A 23,541-nucleotide genomic window follows, 5' to 3' on the forward strand; every position below is an offset into this window, starting at 1 on the left:
CAGAGCTTTTATCTCAGTTATCAGGCGTGAGACGTTCTGCAGGGCAGCTCAATTCTTCTGGCCCTTCTGCTTCTCAGTTACAGCAGCTGCAGATGCAACTGCAGTTGGAAAGACAGCATGCACAAGCAGCAAGACAACAACTGGAAACTGCACGCAATGCCACTAGACGCACTAACACAAGCAGCATACCGACCACTCTTACACAATCTATAGCAGCAACCAATACATCTAACACAGAAAACAATCATCAGACTATACAGAATTCCCAGTTTCTTCTTATGAGGTAATTTGGTTTGGGCTTTTAACTTTTCTTCCATTTCTGTTTTCCTTGTCTTCTTGCGGACAGAGTTCAGTGAAACTACTGCCAGATCACTAATGAAGTTTGTAGTTGTGATACTATGCTTTTGTTTGCATTTGTAACATCACCTTTTCAACCCTGCTGCTTGTTCCTAGGCAATGAATAAATATTACTTGCTTTTCAATTTGAAGAGAAAAATGGGATATTGCCTTGTTAACCTGTGTTTGTTTACTACTTCTGATAAGACAAGAGCCTTTACAATAATATGTTTCAAACTTTTATGCTGATAATGTGAGTGGAGAGAACTTTAGTTTCATTTAATAGGAAATGAATCTTTAATGAAGGCTGAAGGTTGAATAGACATTTATATATAAAATATTTTAGATTAAAAAACAAAGAAGGATTGTGCTATTAATAACCAGCATGCATATCTGTTTCAGAAAGTATCGTTAGATCCTATAGTTCTATAGAACAGAATAGTTCACTTGGAAGAGACCTACAACCATCATCTAGTCCATTCTACTACAGAAGAGTTGCCCACTCTCATTCCAGCTCTTTTCGGAGGTTTAGAATATTGATTTTCTGGATTCAAGGGGGAGGATATTTTTAAGTTGCATGTTGAGAAAGAACAAAAGCATTTAAATAGTTTCTGTGTCGAGAAACTGGGGTTGTGATAAGTTATTGCTGTCATGCTGATTTCTATCAAAACTTGTGATGATATCTCAATCCAAAGTTTTTTGAAAATCATAAGTTTAAGGAAAGTATCTGCAAATGTCAGTCACTGATCTTGTGAGCTAGGATAGAACTGAAGCAAGCAATTCTCTTGCTTCTATTAGGTGATGGTGCATGGACTGATAAGTAAATGGAATGATGTATTGTGCTTTGGGAATCTCTGGGCATTATGTATGTAGTAATGTATTTTGTGTCATCCTTGCATTTAGAAGTTGTCCTGAGGACAAAATGAACACAAGAGATGACTTAATTTTAACGTCCCTTAAAACAAAATCCCTCTAAGGGGAAACAAACTTCAGAAATAGATTTTATTTTCCCTTCAGCCTTAGAATCTACTTCTATGAAGGATTTTTTTGAAACATCTTGGAACAAGTTTGTTAAATGTTTGTATTCTTGCATCAGGAGTGCCATATAGTGTCAGATCTGTACATGTCAAGAGAAGTGCAGCAGTACCTAGGTTGTTTCTCAAAGGAATGGCTTTCAGATGTTATTCAGCATGCATCAGTCCAACTGTTTAGGCAATTAGAGAAAGCCAATTTTGTTGATGATACTACTAAGCCTGTCTTATCTTTCTGTGTTGCTCTGCAGGTTGAATGATCCTAAGATGTCAGAAGCAGAGCGTCAATCAAAAGAAAGCGAACAGGCAGATCACAGCTTGTTTGTTCAAGAGCTTCTACTGTCCACTTTGATGCAGGAAGAAAGTTCCTCCTCAGATGAGGATGAACGGGGAGAGATTGCTGATTTTGGTGCTATGGGCTGTGTAGATATTATGCCTCTAGATGTTGCTTTAGAAAACCTAAATTTAAAAGAGAATAATAAAGGAAATGAGCCTCCTCTTTGATGGCATCCCACTTTGCAGACAATGTCCCCTGTGCTGTATTTGCCAATGAAAGTGGACAACAACTATCTTGGGTTTGTTTTGGTGATTGTAATTTCAGGTCTGTCACTCTTGTTACATTGTGTACATTCAAAGGAAAAGAGAAAAGATATATATGATAATCATTTCCACTTAACCAATTTTTACTTTTAGCAGATAAATATAGGTTGCAGTGCAGAGAAAAAAAAGCTCTGTGTCCTGTAGCTTGACGTGCAAAAAGCTCTCCTAATACTCCACATTCAAACTGAAGAGGAAAAAATGAAAAAAATCTCTAATGAAGCTGCTGTGTGTATTTATGAATATTAATGAATAAAACTTGCTTGGATGGTTTACCTTAACTACTGCATGATTTTTATTTCAGTGTGCGTGAGTTTTAGTGACCTTGTAATTTAAAAAAATCTTAAGTACAAGGAGTAAAACTATAAAACACTGTAGTGGTTTCCCATTCCCAAAACACCAAAGCTTTCCCATTATTCAAAGGTAATGTGACAAAAAAAAAAAATTAAACTCACTAGCAGTTTGCAGCCATGAAGTAGCCTTTGAGTAACACATGACCAATGACCTTTTTATGTGTTGTCTCTGCGTATTAATGAAAACTCTACAATGGGCTATATTTTTGCTTACATACTGTGACATTTTGCTCTATTGTGACCACTGTGTTGCCCTGTTAGACATCATATCCGAGTGGTATTGAACTTTGTAGTCATCTGTAGGAGACAAAAAACAAGGGCCACTACTGGAATCTACTACAAAGGGTTTCTGTGTGCCCTAACACCAAATTTTGTTCAACTTTCTTCAAGTTTTCCTTTTCGTGTTAAATATACCTTATTTAAGTATAAATTATTCATATATTCACTGGTGAGGAGTGTGTGTTAACCTGGATTATGTTGTTTTAGTTTTAAGACTTCATAGCTCTTATAATTTTGAGTTATGTATTTTCTTCATAGTTTACAGAGACTCCTTAGGAGAGACTGAGGATTTGACTTCCCAGATATCTCCATATATTACAATTTGGATTCTTAATGTTAACTTGCTATCAACCTTGGTGAAAGAAACATGACAACTGGTCTGGATGAGATTTAGGTCTTGAATAGAAACATGATAGGTTGCAAACTAAGCATGGGATGTGCTCAGCAGTCTGGCCTTAGCACACAAAGGTAATATTTTAATAATGATTCTACACAAAGTACCAGCATGATTGCTCATTTGACATACAATGAGACTGGAAGAACTGTGAGCTTTGACAATACCTCTAACTTGTCTATCTGTCTCTGTCTTTTAAAGAAATGAGAGCTTTTTTAACCTATCTTGGGCATATTATTTAAGGGTATGGACTGTTACAGATTACTTATGGGCACTATAGCTTGCCTCAAAAGCTAAGTGTCTACATGTGCATGCATTTCTGTCTTGGGGGCCCCTGTCTGTTCACAGAATTGTGGAATGGTTGAGGTTGGAAGGAACATCTGAAGGTCCCCTGGTCCAACTTCCCTTATCAAGCAGTACTTCCTAGAGCTGGTTACCCAGGATCATATCTGAGAAGCTTTAGAACATCTCCAAGGAGGGAGACTCCACAACCCCACTGGGCAGCCTGTTCCAGAGCTCAGTCGCCTTCACAGTGAAAAAGCATTTCCTGATTCTCAGACAGAACCTCCTATGTTACAACTTGTGCCCATTGTCTCTTGTCCAGTCACTGAGCACCACTGAAAAGAGTCTGGCTACATCTTGTTTTCATCCTCCCTTCAGGTATTTATATACATGGGTGAGATGCCCCCTGAGACTTATTCTAGAATGAATAGTCCCAGCTCTCTCAGCCTTTCCTCACAGGAGAGGAGCTCTAGTCCCTTGATCATCTTCATGGCTCTTGGTTGAACTGTCTCCAGCATGTCCACGTCTCTTGTAATGAAGCACCTAGGTGTAAGTCAGCACAGGAAGGCAGATGCAACAACCACAAACATATGACTAAAACACAAAGAGTAAAATTTTTCCCGTTACCTTGCTGACCCAGGGGATTCCTGAAGCAATACCCAGGCAGAAGCGCACAAGTGGAGAGACAGGCACCATTAAATTCGGTCCATGACAGAGGATCACTGGCTGCTGTTCATACTGGTTTTCAAGGGTTATTCCCAGGTGCAAGTTCACTTGAGCAATTTACAATCTTCCTTGCCAGTCTTCCACTTTTTAACCTATTTCTCCCAACATTACACCCCCTCACTCAAGAGACCACTGCTGCTGGGGCTGGAAATGTGGGATAGGGAATTTACAGAGGCACTTAAAGCATACGGAAAAAGGAATAATCCTCTAATGCTCTAAGTGTCCCACCCTTCTTGGCAGGGACTTAAACCACACAGCTAGCCAGGCACCACCAGTAGGTTGTGTGATTTGATGTATTAAGTCCTGAAGATGCTGAATATTATCCTCCATGCCAGCTGATTCAGCAGTCAGGTAGAAGCAGCCTTCAAACTCAACAGCGTTTATGATGTTGAAGAGGGCAGTAGTTTATCCGTAATCAGTGTTCCTTGGTGTACAGTAGTTATTCACGAAGTTAAGGCAACAATTGCCTTGGATGTCCAAATGAAACTTTGCATAAAGGCACATCAGGTGCTCTATAGTCACTACTCAGAAAGAATGATAAGTTACTTACAGTAAAAAACAACCACACACATCTATACACAGGTATTTACAAAATGACTTTGCAGAAAGGTATCCAAGGTATGTGCTCATAGTACAAGCCCATGAGTCAACCTGTGATAAGGGAGGAAAATAGGAATGTCATCTCCTTCCAGCAATACATATGCTGTTGGTCCAGCTCCTTCTGTTAAAATGATTCTAGACCTGGTAGCTTGAGATGGGGTGATAGCCTACACAGATAGAAGAGTTTTGGCTTATGTTTTTTTTCAGATCAAACATCAATTTTATGTTGGGTTTATGTCAAAGATACCTGAAATTTGAGAACTCAACAATATGATATTGACATAGTATATAGAATAAGGGGAAAAGACAGAGTACAGAACCACACTGCATTGTCAGGGGTTATTACATGAATGCTCACATATAGATTAATAGGTTGCAGTCCCACTACAGAATCCATTGGTATAAACAAGTCCATTTCCCCTGTGTCTAATATTTTGTGAGAGACACCATAGGAAAGAACTTCAGTCCTCACTGTGTTTTGTACTGGCGGTTTACAGTCATGTTATTTTGGTCCATGATTCTTCCATTTTCTTGCAGTGCCCAAACTACAGCTTAAATTCATTTTTCCATCAGGGTATAATGTATAGCAGAGCCTTGTAATCCCTTGGACAAAAATACCACAGATTTTTTTCAACTTTTCATCCCAGTCACCTGCCACAATCCCCACAAGACTAGATCATCCAGAATTGTTACTTCTAATTCAAAAGAATATCCTTGCCTAGGAGTGTGTAATTGAGCATGCTCAATAAAAGCATTTTGGCAGGCATTGGAGGCCTCTTGTTGCTTGGTCCATTGCCAAACGACCTTCTTCCTAGTCCATTTCTGGTGGTTTGGCATTTGCCAGGCAGTGCCTCACTGTGATGTGGCAGGTGGGGTGGAAGGGGAAGATTTTTTTTTGCATAGGCACTAACTTCGCCAATGATGAAACACTTCTGATGCTGCGATCCCATTTCTTTCTAATGGTGGGACACCGGCGTGCACAAGACCATTCCACATTTATTTACTTGTCACCTGTGAGGTAATTCTTTGGTTTTGTCAACTTATTTTCATTCATTCCCCCACACAGCTGGTTCCAAAATTAGAGCCCAAATTTCCCTCAAGGTATTTTCTAGGGTACCTATATTACCAGTATCACTCAGGACTGCTGCTTAGAATCGAGGGTTTCAGTGAAACAGGAATCCCACTCAAAAGCTGCATTTTTATACTTTTCCTTAATGCTGCTCCATCCAGACTAGATCCTGTAATTAAAACATGATCCATCCCCATCTGCTACAAGAAACTAATACCTTCTTCCATTGTACACCAGTTTCTGAGGAACAGCACTAGATTGGCAGCATCTGCATATGCTATTAAAACTACTGTACCCAACCTTTTGTATAACATAGGTGCAGCAGCATCCTGGCCATCAGGACCCCTGATATTTTGTAATTGAGTATATCCCCATTGTATTTGATCCTCACTGGCTGTAGGGCTTAATAGATCTTTTTCACACATTAATAAGTGGAAAGATGCTGTGCCACTATCTAAAGCTCACAAAATCCATGCCAGTATGCCTTCCCCACTCTGCTGGTAGACCTCTAGAAATTCAATCTTTGAGTGACTGTATGATACTGTATCCCCTATCATCTGCTTTGTGCTCAGACGTGAGTCCTGTAAGCTAGGTCCAGGAGAGGAGGGGAAGCCAGTGGAATTCTTTAGGCGTGACCTTCACTCATCCTACCCAGGGTTCTCTCTCGGCTATGTTGTCTAGCAAGGAGAGAAAGGACATATTTGCTTTTAGCTAGTTAATTATTTTTAGCTGAGGCTAGAAGTTATTTCCTGGGTCTGTGGCTTCTTCTTCTGGAACTGTTCAGCTCTGCTCCTGTCCAAAACACCATAACATGGCCTGGAGCCCCATGTCCCAGCCCAGAGGGGAGGCCCTGGGATGCTGCACCCCAGCTCCAGATCTCAGGAGAGCAAAAGCAGGACTCAAAATCCACCAGTTTTCTCCACAATGAGAAGGTTTATTATCTAACATTATTCATTCTTTTTCTTGTGCCTGCGTGCATCCTGCTTGTTAAATAAACAGGATTTTTTTTCACAGTCCTCCAAGAAATTATTTTCAAACATGTGGGGGAAGGGCTGCCAAAACCTACTGTTTTTTAGAGGACACACCGTTTTCAGGACATTTCCTCCTAATTTGCCTCGAAACAAGACAAAGAATTTGGTACCCAATGCATGGCTAGGGAAAGTGGAAAAAAACTCTAATAATTACATTTTGGTTTTAATCATTTTGTAGTGGGGTAAAGCAGTCAGTAGTCACCATGTGGTTTGAGGTAATAATGTCTCTCTGGTCCCTAAGGCTGTTTACCTATCCACAGATAGCTCCAGTTTTTTCCCTGGCATGTAACTTTTATAGAGCAGGGGTACAAATCAGGCTTGCTATACTGATGTGCTTGGTGATAATGATTTACAGAAGCTTAACAGAGCTACTGGGAGTTGTTAAAAATGTATATGGTCTGTTGCTTCTCCATCCTAGTTTTGGTGGCCTGCTTTGGGGGTTTATTAGTAATTGGACACAGTTTGTTAGAGAAGAAGCAGGGGATGAAGTTTTCTAACTGTCCTGGGGTGACGTTATGATGCTTGTATCCCCATTCATCTGTTCTGTGCCTTTAAGACTGGCTCTGAAGAGTGAAAGTTTTGTTTGGGTTTCTCTTATCAGGGGCACAGAGACAGGCAGTCCATAGGGCTGCTTTTGCTTTTTGCTTTTGGCTTTCTGCTTTGCTCTCTCTGCTCTCTCTTCTGCTTGCTTTTGCTTCTGCTTATTAGCTAGTTCTAGCTAAACAGTCCAAATTCCTTCCTGGACTGTTTCTCCCCTCCTTTTTCTTTGACCATCCCGCACCTGCTCCGGACTGGGACCTGGGAACACCGTGGATTTGCACCGTTTGGCCTGCAGCAGCTGCCCCAGCACCAGAGGGACTGTCCTGGGGTGACGTTATGATGCTTGTATCCCCATTCATCTGTTCTCTGCCATTAAGACCGGATCTGAAGAGTGGAAGCTTTGTTTGGGTTTCTCTTATCAGGAACACAGAGACGGGCAGTACATAGGGCTGTTTTCGCTTCTTGCTTGCAGCTTGCTGCTTTGCTTGCTCTCTTTTCTGCTCTTGCTTCTGCTCTGCTTTGGCCTCTGCTTATTAGCTAGTTCTAGCTAAACAGTCCACATTCCTTCCTGGACTGTTTCTCCTCTCCTGTTTCTGTGACCTCCTCAAACCTGCTCCGGACTGGGACCTGGGAAACACTGAGGGTTTGCACCGTTTGGCTGCAGCAGCTGCCCAGCGCCGGAGGGACTGAGAACAGAGCAACCACCCCCGAAAGAGACTTTCTGATTTTGTCATCTTTCTCAGAGCGGTGTCATTGGGTATTGTTCCTTTTGTGTGCTGGGGGGTGCTGTGCCTGAAATAAACAGGTTCTTTCCACCTCTCTCCAAGGAATTTTTTCCCGAACCGGTTGGGGGGAGGGGCTGTGTGGGTTTTGCTTTCTGGAGGGGCCCTCCTTTGCAGATTCTTTTAACAAATTTGCCCTAAACCAGGACAAAATATTGGTGCCGAAACGTGGGGCTCGAGAGAGAGTGAAAAAACCCTGTTTTGACTGCATTTTGGTTGCTATTAATCTGTGTTCGTTTAAATCAGCTAATAGCCATGCTTTTTGGATTCATAATGTCTGTTGGGGTGAAGGCTTGCATGCATTTCTGGTCATGTTTTGTGGAGAAAAGACGAAACCTCACATCTTTATAAAAGTTGTAAAGCTCGGTATGTTTATTTACGGTGCCGGACGCATACGGAGAAAATTTTCCTCAAAAGGCATGCGTACCCCTGAAGATCTCAGGTCTCCTTTTATCCCCCTTCCAAATGCATATGCATACAGTTTCACAATAGGTTCATACATATTCATTCCACGTGGCATTTATCGCCAGTTTTTCTTTATCAAAGGAATTCCTAGGTCGGGGGCAAATTGACCTCATGGTCTTTTCTGTTTTTCTTTCTCTGTCTCCTTGCTGTCTCGTCATGCGAGTTTTTCCTTCAGCTTTTGCCTCACAGACTTTTCACCGCTGCTAGACACTTCACCTAATTCAGAATGGATCTCTACTCTGTCTCACTCCCTAGGGTTTTTTGAGATTTCAATACGTCTCTGGTCCCTAGGTTTATTTTCTTATCCAGAAATAGCTTTAGTATTGTCCCTAATACATAGTTTTTACATCAGAGGGGCAGTGACCAGAGTAGCTATCCTGCTGGGCTTGGTGGCAATGGTGTGCAAGAAGGTTATAGACACGCTAGGGTCTGCTCCAGGTATGAATGGTTCATGGCTATGGTTATGCATCCAGTTTGTTGCAGGAGGAGCAGGAGGGAATGAGGGTTTTCAGCCTCTGCTTTCCTTTTTCTGCTATGAATCAGTTGCATCACTAGTGAAGGATGTTCAGTTTCCCCTCAATGTTAAAGAAACCATCTTCCTGGTATTCAATCTGGTAACCTTCCTCTATACAGCCTGCTGCTTCTCTAGAATGAGGGCTGAGATTTCTAGACGGGCTGATGAGACCCCTGACTCAGGAGTAAACCCTGGTGTGGAAAATCCTAAGTGGTGTGGGAAATGGGAGGATATGGGCCAAATCCTGAAGGAATTCTCTGACCCTATAGTGTGGGATTTTCCCCATGAACAAATTCAGAACCCAGCTGAGGTGGGGAAATATCTGAAAGAGAAGTACCAGGATGAGCCTAAGGAGAGAAAGGTCATTGCAGTGAGCTGGGCCCTGGCATATGCTTATCGCACACTGCTAGATACTCTAGAGCAGCAGACAGAGGCAGGGGGGCAGGGAGATAAATCAGCAACTGTCCCGGTGACTCAGGCTGTAGCTAACACTCCAGGCTCGAAGCCAGCGTCTAAACCCATGGCTGTTGCTACCAGCACTAGAAGTGGGAAATGCACAGCCAAGACCAATCGACCAGTGGAAGATGATGATGATGATGATGCAGGAGAAGGAACCTCAGTGCCTCCTGACGTAAAGTCAGGAGTCAAAGCAGCAGGTGCAAGATCAGATGCCAATACTGAGTCCTTCTCCCTGAAGGACCTTCGTGGCCTACGGAAGGATTACACTCGAAGGTCTGATGAATCCATAATTAGTTGGCTGGTCCGTCTCTGGGATGCTGCAGGCGAGGCTACCGTTTTGGATGGCACTGAAGCCAGGCATTTGGGATCCCTGTCACAGGATCCTGTCATAGACCAAGGAATGATGAGGGGGGCTAACTCTCACAGCCTCTGGGAACGGGTCCTAAGAAGTGTGGCAGAAAGATACCTGTGTGCAGACGATCTCTATATGCAGCAGACTCATTGGAAGACAATAGAGCAAGGGATCCAACGCCTGAGAGAAATGGCCGTGGCAGAGATTATCTTCTCAGATGATGTAACAACTAGGAACCCAGACTTAGTACCATGCACGTCTGTGATGTGGCGAAAACTTGTACAACTTGGGCCACATGAATATGCTTCTGCCTTAGCCATCATGAAGAGGGATGAGAGGGGTGAGACTGTGCTTGATATGGCAAGGAAGCTCCGAGCATATGCAGATGCTGTACATGGCCCGACACGTGCCAGAATTGCAGCAGAAGAAACACGTCTGCAGAATTTAGAGGATAAGATAGAGGAGAACCATAAGAAGCTTAGAGAGGAGATTAAAGAAGACCTTCTCCAAATTTTAGCAGTACAGATCTGAGGTTCCGGTATCCAAGGCAGACGTTTCCCAGATGGTGAGAGAAGGTACACCCCATGAGCTGAGCTGTGGTTTTACCTGCGTGATTGTGGGGAAAACATGAGAAGGTGGGATAGGAAACCTACCGCTGTTCTGGCACGACGGGTGCGTGAACTGAAGGAAGCCACCAGAAGAAAAGTAGCTCCAGTTGCCCGCCGCTGAACGGCCAGATATGATGATGATGACATGTCTGATCCCCTCGAAGGAACATCCAAAACATATGCCCAGACAAAGGAGGATAACCAGGCTTAGAGTGGCCCTGCCTCTAGCCAGGTAGAGGCCAGGGAAAATCGTGTCTTCTGGTCTGTGTGGATTCGTTGGCCTGGCACATCGGAACCACAAGAGTACAAAGCTTTGGTTGATACTGGTGCGCAATGCACATTAATCCCATCAAGACATGTGGGGACAGAGTCTGTTTCTATTGCTGGTGTGACAGGGGGATCCCAGGATTTCACTTTGGTGGAGGCTGATGTGAGCCTAACGGGAAATGAGTGGAAGAAGCATTTTATTGTGACTGGCCCAGAGGCCCCATGTATTTTGGGCATAGACCACCTTCGAAGTGGGTACTTCAAAGACCCAAAAGGACTCAGATGGGCATTTGAAATAGCTGCTGTAGAGACAGAGAGCATCCAGCAATTGAACACCTTGCCTGGGTTGTCTGAGAATCCATCTGCCGTAGGATGCCTGATGGGAGAAGAGCAATGTTTTGTGGAGAAAAGAAGAAACCTCACAACTTTATAAAAGTTGTAAAGCTCGGTATGCTTTTATTACGACGCGCGCCGGACGCAAGCCTCCCCAAAAGGGCATGCGTACCCCTGAAGATTTCAGACCTCCTTTTATCTCCCTTCCAAATGCATATGCATACAGTTTCACAATAAGTTCATACATATTCATCTTGCATGACACTTAGCACCAGTTCTTCTTTATCAAAGGAATTTCTAGGTGGGGGCAAATTGACCTCGTGGTCTTTTCTGTTTTTCTTTCTCTGTCTCCGCGCTGTCTCGGCATGCGAGTTTTTCCTTCAGCTTTGGCCGTTTGACTTTTCGCCGTTGTCAGACACTTCACCTAATTCAGGATGGATCCCTACCCTGTCTCAGCAACGAGTGCCAATTGCCACTTCCATAGTGCATCGACAGCAGTATAGGACCACTCAAGATGCTGTGATCCCCATCCATAAGATGATCCGAGAGCTGGAGAGCCAAGGGGTGGTCAGCAAGACCCACTCACCCTTCAACAGCCCCATTTGGCCTGTGCGAAAATCTGACGGAGAATGAAGATTGACTGTGGACTACCGTGCATTGAATGAAGTGACTCCATCACTGAGTGCTGCCGTGCCAGACATATTAGAGCTCCAGTATGAGCTTGAGTCCAAGGCAGCAAAGTGGTATGCCACTATAGACATAGCCAATGCATTTTTTCCATTCCTCTGGCAGCAGAATGCAGGCCTCAGTTTGCCTTCACATGGAGGGGAGTGCAGTATACCTGGAACCGATTGCCCCAGGGGTGGAAGCACAGCCCCACCATCTGCCATGGACTGATCCAGACTGCACTGGAAAAGGGTGAGGCTCCAGAACATCTGCAGTATATTGATGACATCATTGTGTGGGGGAACACAGCTGCGGAAGTGTTCGAGAAAGGGAAGGAAATCATCCAGATCCTCCTGGGAGCTGGTTTCGCCATTAAAAAGAGCAAAGTAAAGGGAGCAGCTCGTGAGATTCAATTCCTGGGAGTGAAGTGGCAAGATGGACGGTGTCAGATTCCTACAGATGTCATCAAAAAGATCACAGCAATGTCTCCACCCACCAATAAGAAAGAGACACAAGCTTTCTTGGGTGCAATAGGTTTATGGAGGATGCATATTCCTGAGTACAGTCAGATTGTGAGCCCTCTCTCCCTGGTCACCTGCAAGAAGAACAATTTCCAGTGGGGCTCTGAGCAGCAACAAGCCTTTGTCCAGATCAAGCAGGAGATTGCTCATGCAGTAGCCCTTGGCCCAGTCAGGACAGGACCAGAGGTAAAGAACATGCTCTGCTCTGCAGCCAGGAACCATGGCTTGTCCTGGAGTCTTTGGCAGAAGGTGCCTGAGGAGACTCGGGGTCGACCACTGGGATTTTGGAGTCGAAGCTACAGACAGTCTGAATTCAACTACACTCCCACAGAGAAAGAAATCTTGGCTTCCTATGAAGGAGTTCAGGCTGCCTCGGAGGTAATGGGCACTGAAGCACAACTCCTCCTGGCACCCCGACTACCAGTGCTGGGGTGGATGTTCAAAGGCAAGGTTCCTTCCACTCACCATGCCACCAGTGCTACATGGAGCAAGTGGATTGCTCTTATCACTCAGCGTGCCCGTATAGGTAAACTGAATCGCCCTGGGATTTTGGAGGTCATTACAAATTGGCCCGAAGGTGAGAATTTTGGTGTCACAGATGAAGAGGAACAAGAGCCAGTGACAAGTGCTGAAGAGGCTCCTCCCTATAACCAACTGCCCCCAGAGGAAACACGCTACGCTCTTTTCACTGACGGTTCCTGTCGCATCGTAGGGATGAACCGGAAGTGGAAAGCAGCCGTATGGAGCCCCACACGACAGGTTGCACAAGCTACCGAAGGAGAAGGTGGATCAAGCCAATTTGCTGAACTCAAAGCTGTTCAACTGGCCCCAGACATTGCTGAGAGAGAGAAGTGGCCAAAGCTCTACCTCTACACTGATTCATGGATGGTAGCCAATGCTCTGTGGGGATGGCTGGAGAGGTGGAAAAAGGCTAACTGGCAACGTAGAGGGAAACCAATTTGGGCTGCTGGTGAGTGGAAAGACATTGCTACCAGGGTAGGGAGGCTGCCTGTGAAAGTCCGCCATGTAGATGCCCATGTACCCAAGAGTAGGGCCAATGAGGAGCACCAAAACAATGAGCAGGTAGACCAAGCTGCAAAGATAGGGGTGTCCAAAATAGACCTAGATTGGGAACATAAGGGAGAGTTATTCCTAGCTCGATGGGCCCATGATGCCTCAGGCCACCAGGGCAGAGATGCCACCTATAAGTGGGCACGAGACCGAGGGGTGGATCTAACCATGGACAGTATTTCTCAGGTTATCCATGACTGTGAGACGTGTGCTGCCATCAAGCAGGCCAAGCGAGTGAAGCCCCTCTGGTACGGTGGGCGGTGGTCCAAGTACAAGTATGGGGAGGCCTGGCAGATTGACTACATCACACTGCCCCAGACACGCCAGGGCAAGCGCTACGTGCTGACCATGGTGGAGGCCACCACTGGATGGCTGGAAACCTACCCTGTGTCTCATGCTACAGCCCGGAACACCATCCTGGGCCTGGAAAAGCAAGTTCTGTGGAGACATGGCACCCCTGAGAGGATCGAATCCGACAACGGGACTCATTTTAAGAACAGCCTTATCAACACCTGGGCTAGGGAACATGGCATTGAGTGGGTGTACCATATCCCCTACCATGCACCAGCTGCAGGAAAGGTGGAGAGGTACAATGGACTTCTAAAAACCCAGTTGAAAGCTTTGGGTGGGAGATCTTTCAAAAACTGGGAGCAGCATTTAGCAAAGGCCACCTGGTTAGTTAACACCTGAGGTTCCACCAACCGAGCAGGTCCTGCCCAGTCTGAGTCCCTGAATATAATAGAAGGAGACAAAGTCCCAGTGGTACATATCAGAGGTTTGTTAGGGAAGACTGTGTGGATCAATTCTGCCTCGAGTACAGACAAACCCATTCGTGGGGTTGTCTTTGCTCAGGGACCAGGTTGCACATGGTGGATAATGCAAAGAGATGGAACAACACGATGTGTACCTCAGGGAGATCTGATTGTGGGGTAAGAATGATGTGCAATATCACTGTTCATTGGATGTTACTTCCATTGTCTGTACATTAAAGCATACAGACATGAGATAGGAGGTAATGTGTAAGTGTTGAATGTCCGGGCAAGTGGAAGATGGAGAAGGAAATGTGTAAGTGTCGAAGGTCTGAGCAAGTGATAGATGGAGCTTTAAGTGACTAAAGTGAAAAGGGGGAATCCAGCAACTCTATAATATAGGGCCTGGATTCAGTGGTCCAGTGTGGGGATGTGATGAAGGCATGATGGGTATTGCTTGTAATTTTTGGGGAACAGATGGGAATTTTGTATGAATAATGCATGATGTGTTGTAGTATGTTGATGATATGGGGATAAGGGGTGGAATGTCCTGGGATGACGTTATGATGCTTGTATCCCCATTCATCTGTTCTGTGCCTTTAAGACCGGCTCTGAAGAGTGGAAGCTTTGTTTGGGTTTCTCTTATCAGGAACACAGAGATGGGCAGTACATAGGGCTGTTTTTCACTTCTTGCTTTCAGCTTGCTGCTTTGCTTGCTCTCTTTTCTGCTCTCGCTTCTGCTCTGCTTTGGCCTCTGCTTATTAGCTAGGTCTAGCTAAACAGTCCACATTCCTTCCTGGACTGTTTCTCCTCTCCTGTTTCTGTGACCATCTCGAACCTGCTCCGGAGTGGGACCTGGAAAACACTGAGGGTTTGCACCGTTTGGCTGCAGCAGCTGCCCAGCGCCGGAGGGACTGAGAACAGAGCAACCACCCCCGAAAGAGACTTTCTGATTTTGTCATCTTTCTCAGAGCGGTGTCATCGGGTATTGTTCCTTTTGTGTGCTGGGGGGTGCTGTGCCTGAAATAAACAGGTTCTTTCCACCTCTCTCCAAGGAATTTTTTCCCGAACCGGTTGGGGGAGGGGTCGTGTGGGTTTTGTTTCTGGAGGGGCCCTCCTTTGCAGATTCTTTTAACAAATTTGCCCTAAACCAGGACAGGGACTAGCAGAGCAACCACCTCCGAAAGAAGCTTTCTGATTTTGTCATCTTTTTCAGAGTGGTGTAATCCGGTATTGTTCATTTTGTGTGCTGGGAGGTGCTGTGCCTGTTAAATAAACAGGTTCTTTCCACTTGTCTCTGAGGAATTCTTCCCGAACTGGTTGGGGGGAGGGGCCATATGGGTTTGCTTTCTGGAGGGGCTCTCCTTTGGAGATTCTCTACCAAATTTGCCCTAAACCAGGACACCAACCTTTCATGTCCTTCATCTCCTTTAAATTTGGTACATCACGTTTGAGAATGTTAAATTTCCCCTGGTTGTTAAAGACACCACCTTCCTGGTATTTTATCTGGTAGGTTTCTAAAAACGCGGGAGTTTGATGATGGGTGCTGCTGCCTATTTTCTGTTCCCAACAAACATCTCCTGTAGTAAAGCAGATTGGGTTAACATTCAGGCACTGCAGTCAGATCCACACACAACACTCACCACAGCTGTCTCTGTGAGAGAGGCAGAAGGCTCTTTGCGGGATTTTATTCCAGCAAGGGTAATTACATGTGGTGGCTGAAGGAAATCCAGGTGAAAAAGCAGTAGCACATGCTCTGGACAGCTTAAGAAGGAGAAGGGATGAGAGGGTGGAGCTTAGGGCAGGGCAAAGGGGATTGGTCTCCAGGGGAGAGGGGGAGCCACCAGGGGTATCTAACCAATGAGGGAACAGGGAAAGAAGAAACCAGGGTAGGTTGCAAAATATAGAGATCAGTGAGACAGAGGTCCATGGGGGAGATTTGTCTTTTCCCACAGGAGGAGTTGTCATGGTTTGACCAGGAAGAAGTTGGGAATTCTGAGAAGCTGTGGTCAAACCAATGAAGGTTTTGAGTTTGAGACTGGCGTCCGGTGTGGCCAGTGGGTTTTGGACACACCTCCGAGAATACACAGGGGTTAAAAGCAAGGCACTGCCCTGGCATTTCCTCTTTTTAGACATCGCGGCCGAGGAGTTCAGACCTCTCTCCCTCGCCCGGCCCGCTGCTGCTGGGCGGGGGAGGGGCCAGCCATGCGGTGAGGCCTGGAGCCAGGACAGAGATGGGCTTGAGGGGGCTTCGGGAGGGCTTCGAGGATAGAAGGGTGGCGGAGCCCCAAGAGACATCGAGATATCGAGCAGCCAGCCCCTTTCCCCCCCCCCGGAGAGAGAGAGAGCCAGCGGCACCGAATGTGATGGCAGCCAGCCAAGAAGAGAAGAGGAGAGAGAGAGAGAGCCCGGCCCCGGCCGCAGCAGCAGCACGTGTGAGAGTATCATCTCCTCCCAGGACAGACAGAGACTGAAAACTTTTAACCCTTTCTTGCATGATTGAAGCCTTGCGAAAATGCTAATCCTCCTCGAAGCTGAATAAGAAGAGAGATGAGAGATGATATGAGATAAGGACCTTGGCCCGGAGTTTGTAGAAATGATTAGATGGAGAGAGATGATTTAGAGTGGCCTTTGGGCTAGACGTTTTCTTGTAGCCATAGACTCAATTGTTCCTGTAACACAGACTGCATTTAAGGAGAAGCAGTGCCTCAAAACCAAGAGAGTTCATTTGTGAAGACCCCCCAGCCCCAGGGAGTTAGAAATATATAGGGGAGACAGTTGTCCCAAAGGCAGAGACTGTGCCTTTTTGGAGTGAGACAAGGCATCCTTGAAAGACCACCCTAAAAGCAGCTCTGGCCATGTCTCAGTAGTGAGAGCACTGAGCATAGAAAAAACATGTCACAAGCGACAAATAGACTTTCCGGGCAGTGCCAAAGTGACAAAGAAGCATCCGAGATTTCACTGTCTCCAAGAAAAGCCTATAGAACAAGAAAGACTCCTTTTTCTCTCCATGAACTGCAGTTTGAGTATACTAACGTGTGAAGCCAAAGCTGAGCAGTTAGTATTTTTGAGAGAATGTATTAGATTGAGAAAGTCAGAGAGTGAAGAAGAAGAAAAGTAGTTTTTGTAAGGTTTTCAATTTTTTTCCTTTTCCTTATAGTCTTTCCTATTTTCTTTTTTTTTCCTGTAGTTTTAGGTAATAAAGTGTTATTTATGTTTAAGTTAGAGCCTGTTTTGCTTATTCCTAGTCACATCTCACAGCAGACACCAGAGTGAGGCATTTTCATAGAAGCACTGGCTCTGTGCCAGGCTCAAACCATGACAGGAGTGAACTCTATGGTGCAATGCCCTTGGGATGTGGCTGGGGGGGAGAGAGTTCATGGGATACTACAGACTTCCTCTATATGGTCTGCAGCTTGTCTAGAATGAGGGCTGAGATGACCAGAGGGGCTGACCAGACTCCTGACCAAGGTGTGGAAAATTCTGAGTGGTGTAGGGAATGGGAGGACATGGTCCAAACCCTGAAGGAATTCTCTGCCCCGATAGTTTGGAACTTCCCCCTTGAACAAATTCAGAAGTCAGCTGAGGTGGGGAAACAGCTGAAAGAGAAGTGCAATGACAACTCTAATGAGACGAAACTCATTGCAATATGCTGGGCCCTGGCATATGCTTATCATATGCTGCTAGATGGTATAAGGTAGTAGATAAAGGCAGAGGGGCAGGAAGGTAAATCAGCAGACATCCCAGTCACTCAGGCTGCAGCTAAACCAGACAGGGAGCCTAAGCCAATGGCAGTTCCTCCTATTCAGAGAAGAAAACACAAAACCAAAACAAATTGCCAAGTGGATGATGATGACGATGCAGGGGAAGGACCCTCAAAGCCAGCAGAGGACTCAGAACCAAAAATCATTACTGAGTCCCTGTCCATGAAGGATCTTTGGGCCTAAGAAAGGATTACACCTGGTAGTCTGATGAATCTATATTAAGTTGGTTAGTCTGTATTTGGGACGCTGCATATGATAATACAATTTTGGACAGTACTGAAGCGAGGCATTTTGGATTCCTGTCACATGATTCAGGTATTGACCAAGGCATGGCAAGGAGGCCTGACTACCTCAGTGTCTGGACACAGCTCTTGAGAAGTGTAAAGTAAAGATACCTGCCAGTGATGAGGAGAGACAGGGAAGACTAATTCAGTGATCAGAATCTGAATTTGTTGTGGACTACCAATGCTTATATACTGTTTTAGGAAGACTAGTAATGTTTACTACAATTTTTAGGTTAAAAGCACATACACAAACTTAAGCATATTACAACATCTCTTGCTTGCGGAGTTTCATTAAATTTTCTTTTTCTGGTAAACCTGTCTGATTTAATCTGCTTACAATCTTGATTTAATTCTCAAAGTTCTGTTTGCTCTTGCCAAGGCATCCTGTTATCAAATCCCTTATGCTAAACAGGTCCAAAGTCCATCATCTGTCTTGTGTCTCAATATCCCAACAGGTACCTGTGCCAAGAAGATCTCCAGCTACAGGAAACCCCATGGAAGACCATAGAACAAGGAATTCAATGCTTGAGAGAACTGGTAGTGGCAGAGATTGCTTTCTCAGCTGACCAAACAATTAAGAGTCCAGACATGGTAAAATGTACACCAGTGATGTGGCTAAAATTTGGGCCATAAGAATATGCTTCTCCTTTAGCATATGCAGATGCCATGCATGGCCCAACACATGCAAGAATCTCAACTGTGGAAACATGTCTGTCAGAGGGCATACAAGAAATGGAAGATAGGATGGAGGAGAATCACCAGAAAGTCAAGAAGGAGCTTAAAGAGGACCTTCTCCAAATTTCGCCAGTAGAGATCAAAGGTTCTGTTACCAGATGCAGATGTCCCTCAGCTAGGGAGAGAGGGTTCCTCCCACGAGCTGAGCTGTGGTTCTTCCTGTGTGACTGTGGGGAAAACATGAGGAGATGGGATGGAAAACCCACCACTGCTCTGGTGCAAAGGGTGCATGAATTGAAGGAGGGCAAGACTCAGAGAGGAAGTTCAACCAGAAGGGAAGTAGCTCCAGTTGACAATAGCTGAGTTGCCAGACATGATGGAAGAAAAGATGACATGTCTGATCCCCTTGAAGGAACCTCTAGAATGTATGCCCAGGGAGGGAAGGACTAATGGGTCCCTGCCTCTAGCCAGGTAGAGGCCAGGGAAAGCCATGTCTTTTGGACTGTGTGGATACGATGGCCTGGCACATCAAAACCACAAAAATATGAGGCCTTGGTTGACACTGGTGTGCTGTGCATGCTATTTCCATCATGACACATGGGGGCAGAACCTGTTTCTATTGCTGGTGTGATGGGGGAATCACAGGATTTGACCCTGGTGGAAGCTGATGTAAGCCTGGCTGGAAAAGAGTGGAAGAAGCATCTTATTGTGACTGGCCCAGAGTCCCCATGCATTTTGGGCATAGACTTCCTCCAAAGTGAGTATTTCAAAGACCCAAAGGGACTCAGGCAAGCGTGTGGGGTAACTGCTGTGGAGACAGAGAGCATTAAGCAGTTGAACACCTTGCCAGGACTATCAGAAAACCCATCTGCAGTAGGACTTCTGAAGGGGGAAGAGCAACAAGTACCAATTGCTACCTTGACAGCACACCACTGGCAGTATCAGACAAATCAAGATGCTGTGATTCCCATCCACAAGATGATACATGATCTGGAGAGCCAAGGGCTGGTCAGGAAAACCCACTCACCCTTCAATAGTCCCATCTGGCCTGTGTGCAAATCTGAAGGAGAATGGAGATTGACTGTGTGTAAGAGACAGTTTGAAGTTTCCATCATTTGCCTCACGATTGTCGCAAGGACAGAGACTAAGACCCTGAAGACCCTACTGGAGTTCTGGCCTGGTTGAGGTGGATGCTCGCAAAGTGATTGTATTCAGGTATGCTTGCTGTGCCGCCACAGTACACTGCTCTGAGCAGGGACTGGCAATTAGCAGCTTGCTCTGTCTGCTTACACCTGCTTCATGATCCCCACTCACCACAATAGCCCATGAATTTCCCTGCCTCTTGGCCAGATGCCACTCGCTTTAACTTTGGTGATTCCCCACAGAAGACCCCTCATCTGCCTCCCGACTGCTGTCAAGGATGGAGATTGAAGCTCCCTCCCAAGGACTGAGACTGACACCCTTAAAATTCTAACACAGGGGCGCTGACTTGACTAAAGCGGGATGTCTGCCAAATGTTGCCTGCAGGTATGTTCACTGGACCAAGACTGGTTTGCCATGGGAAACAGTCCTGAAATAATGGGCCCCGCTCACTGCTAGGACTGGTTTGTCCTGTTCAGAACTAGATTGTCTGTACTTGTTCTAAATGGACTTATTCTCCACTGTCCTGTACCTGTTACATCGACACAAGACTATAAAAAACTCCTGAGACTTTGAGATTCTTCCTGATGTGACAAGACAGATCTATTGGCCGGACCACAAGGATTTCGTCTTTCCGTTGGTAGCTATTCCCCCCGCTCTTTCTCTCTCTGTCTCTCTATCCTTTATTATTACAGCGGCCTGATGAGGTCTTCAGGGTGAGAGAAGTGGACGAGAATCTTGGTTCATGATCAGAAGGCTGGATTTATTGATATATGATATATAATACATTATTACTATACTAAAAGGAATAAAGAGAGAAGTTGCAGAGGCTGCTAAGCTAAGAATAGCATAGAAAAGAATGCATAACAAAGTTCTGTGTCCAGCAGAAAGCAAGGACAAACTCTCCTGTGAGTGGTCAGCAAATCCAAACACTCACAGAAGCCCAATCACCGCTGCACCTGTTGCATTCCACACCCGCCGATAACAATTGTTTACATTCTTCTTCTGGGGCCTCAGCTTCTCAGAAGATGAACAAATCCCAAAGAAAGGATTTCTATGAAAAAATGTCTGCGACACTTTATCTCCTTTCTAATCCTTCTATTGCATTTGCTGTGGACACTCAATAAAAGGTGCATTTGTTTTAAATAATGCTGAAAGTCCCCTGCTGTGTGTCTTTTGCACTCTGAGATCGGTAAAACAAACCATGACGATCCTCGCTTGTACTAGCGGATCATGACACTGTGGACTATTGTGCCCTGAATGAAGTGACTCCACCACTGAGCGCTGCCATGCCTGGCATGTTGGAGCTGCACTACGACCTGGAGTCCAAGGCAGCAAAGTGGTACGCCACTATTGACATTGCCAATGCATTTTTCTCCATTCCTCTGGCAGCAGAATGCATGCCTCAGTGTCTTGGTTTACAAGACAGGTGTCTGCTAGGGAAGGCAGAAAAAGCCTCCCTTGGAGTTGTTATAAATGATCAACAAGAAAGCCAAATTAATAAATGCAAAAGATTTTTATTTTCGTGACCAAAATACAGTCCTCAAAAACCACAGTCAAAGAGACTGCGTTGAGCCTGGGATTGGCGCTGGGTGAACCTATATCCGACCTCTATCGCATCGGATATCCCTCTGTTCACGAATGCTGTTTCAAGCAGGGCTGTTTTTTACAGTTTTTTATGCCTGAGGCAGAGGCATCCTGATTCCTTTAAACCCCACATATGTATGAAGGTTTCTTTCACTGTGCAGGGCTGGACAATTGCTGTTTCCTGAGTAGTGGCAGGTGCTGATCATGTCAGGGGAAGTCGTGTATTCAGATGTATGTTCCTTGTCAACTTTGGTTATATTGATTGATATCCATCAAGTGATGATTGTTCTTGGATGTTCCCTGATGGCTCTGGAGGAAGCCCATCTCTGCACCGGCCACATTCTTTTATTAGTAAACAAGGCATTTTTCTCCTGCTGTCACCAGGAGTTTTGTAATTCCAATGTGGTAATCTGTCTCCAGGTTGCTCCTGGTCAGAGGCTCGTTGGATGTTAGAGTCCTTTTACAATTTTTATTTTATACATTTTCCCCTTAAGCATGAATTACTTTATTATATATTACAGAATGGAGAATGTAAACCCCCTCCCTCCGAATTAGTAGAATTTTGAAAATAAGGGGATCTCAGGCAAAGATATGGGAATAGGATTAACAGTTCTTTACTAGTGTGTATAATAAAGCAAACAAACAACAACTATGGCAGTAACAAAAAACAGAACCCAGAACCCAGTAACAGCCTTTCGACTGTGGTACTTTCCCCTTTGGTGTAGTTAGAGTCACAGCTGGCAGTGTTTTGCAGAGATAAACAAAACTCCACAACTTTCACAAAAGTTGTAAAGCTGGTATGTTTATTACAGCGCTGGACACATGTGGGAATCGTTCCCCTAAAATGACATGTGTACCTCTGGGAACTCCAGATCTCTTTTTATCTCCCTCTCAAATAGATATGCATGCAATTCCCCAATAGGTTCATACATATTCATTCTACTGATTTTGCATGACACTTGCCACTAATTCTTCAGAAGGAACTCCTGAGTCAGGTTGCCCTGCTCTGTCTGCCCCCCCCCCCCCCTTATCTCTTGTCCTTTGGTTGAAGCAGTCCCTCCAAGCACAGGCCTTTCATGAGCACAGGCAGTCAGACTAAACAGCAAGCGACATACTTAAAGATGTACATTCCACCTAAATCAAAATGGATTTCTACCCTGGAAAATTTCCACTCTGCCTCAGCAGGGGCACTGGCAGGCTCCCGGTGGACAGGGCAGAGCGATGATCTCTATGTGGTTGCAGGGGGCACTCTGGCACGGGCTCAGGGAGCATGTGGCAATGGCAGCTTGGCCGAGATGAGGAGGGATGGAGGAGAGGTCTCGCTTCACAAACCCCTGGGGCAGCCTATCCCGGTGCCCCCAGCAGGACTCTCAGGAGCAGCAGGCTGGAAGCGGCAGGAATGAGCAGAAATCCTGGGACAGTGAACGAGAATGTCCCAAAACTCCACAGCAAATTGCTGGAACCAGCGGGATTTCCTGGCAGGGCAGGGGAATGCAGAGGCCCAGCAGCAGAAGAAAAGTTCTCTGCTGGGTCACGGTGGTGGTAGGAGAAGGCAGCAGGGACGGAGCCTCACAGTGAGGGCGAATCCTCTCCACAGTGCCCACAGCCTGTCTCCCCTCTGGTGCCGAGTGAGCAAGAGCCAGCCAAGAACTGTCCCCCAGCCCCTTTCCCCAGCCTGAATCTCCGAGGAACTCTGCCCCCCCCAGAAACTCCAGAAAACCAAGTCTCAAGCCATCCGTTTCCATTAGCAACTCAATGGGAAGAAATTCCACAGGTGATAAGGAAAGAACAGGAAAAAAACCCAAAACAAAACCCAAACCCCAACGCTCAGTTTGCCTTCACCTGGAGGGGCATGCAATACACCTGGAACTGACTACCCTAGAGGTGGAAGCACAGTCCTGCCATCTGCCATGGACTGATCCAGACTGCACTGGAAAAGAATGAGGTTCCAGAACACCAGCAGTACATCAACGACATCATTGTGTGGGGGAATATGGCAGCAGAAGTATTTGAGAAAGGAGATGTTATAGATGAGTAAATGGTTGGCTCTCACAATTAAAGGGTAA

The 23,541-nt window shown here is 45.5% G+C and overlaps 1 protein-coding gene and 1 long non-coding RNA gene across 5 annotated transcripts in view; both read left to right on the top strand.

The window, feature by feature from the left end:
• Nucleotides 1-2,245, top strand: part of LOC141726829 (E3 ubiquitin-protein ligase KCMF1-like) — a 146,526-nt gene extending 144,281 nt beyond the window's left edge. For all 4 annotated transcript variants that reach the window (XM_074531930.1, XM_074531927.1, XM_074531929.1 and 1 more), the window contains 2 exons: nucleotides 4-283; nucleotides 1,619-2,245. In XM_074531930.1, coding sequence (XP_074388031.1) covers nucleotides 4-283; nucleotides 1,619-1,871 — 533 coding nt within the window. In that variant the 3' untranslated portion in view covers nucleotides 1,872-2,245. The remainder of the gene's footprint in view (nucleotides 1-3; nucleotides 284-1,618) is intronic.
• LOC141726926 (uncharacterized) overlaps nucleotides 1-23,541 on the top strand; it is a 425,545-nt gene that overhangs the window by 163,182 nt on the left and 238,822 nt on the right. The gene's annotated exons all lie outside the window — the stretch shown is intronic.

This window comes from Zonotrichia albicollis, chromosome W, assembly GCF_047830755.1.
Source record: "Zonotrichia albicollis isolate bZonAlb1 chromosome W, bZonAlb1.hap1, whole genome shotgun sequence".
Classification (NCBI taxonomy): Eukaryota; Metazoa; Chordata; class Aves; order Passeriformes; family Passerellidae; genus Zonotrichia; species Zonotrichia albicollis.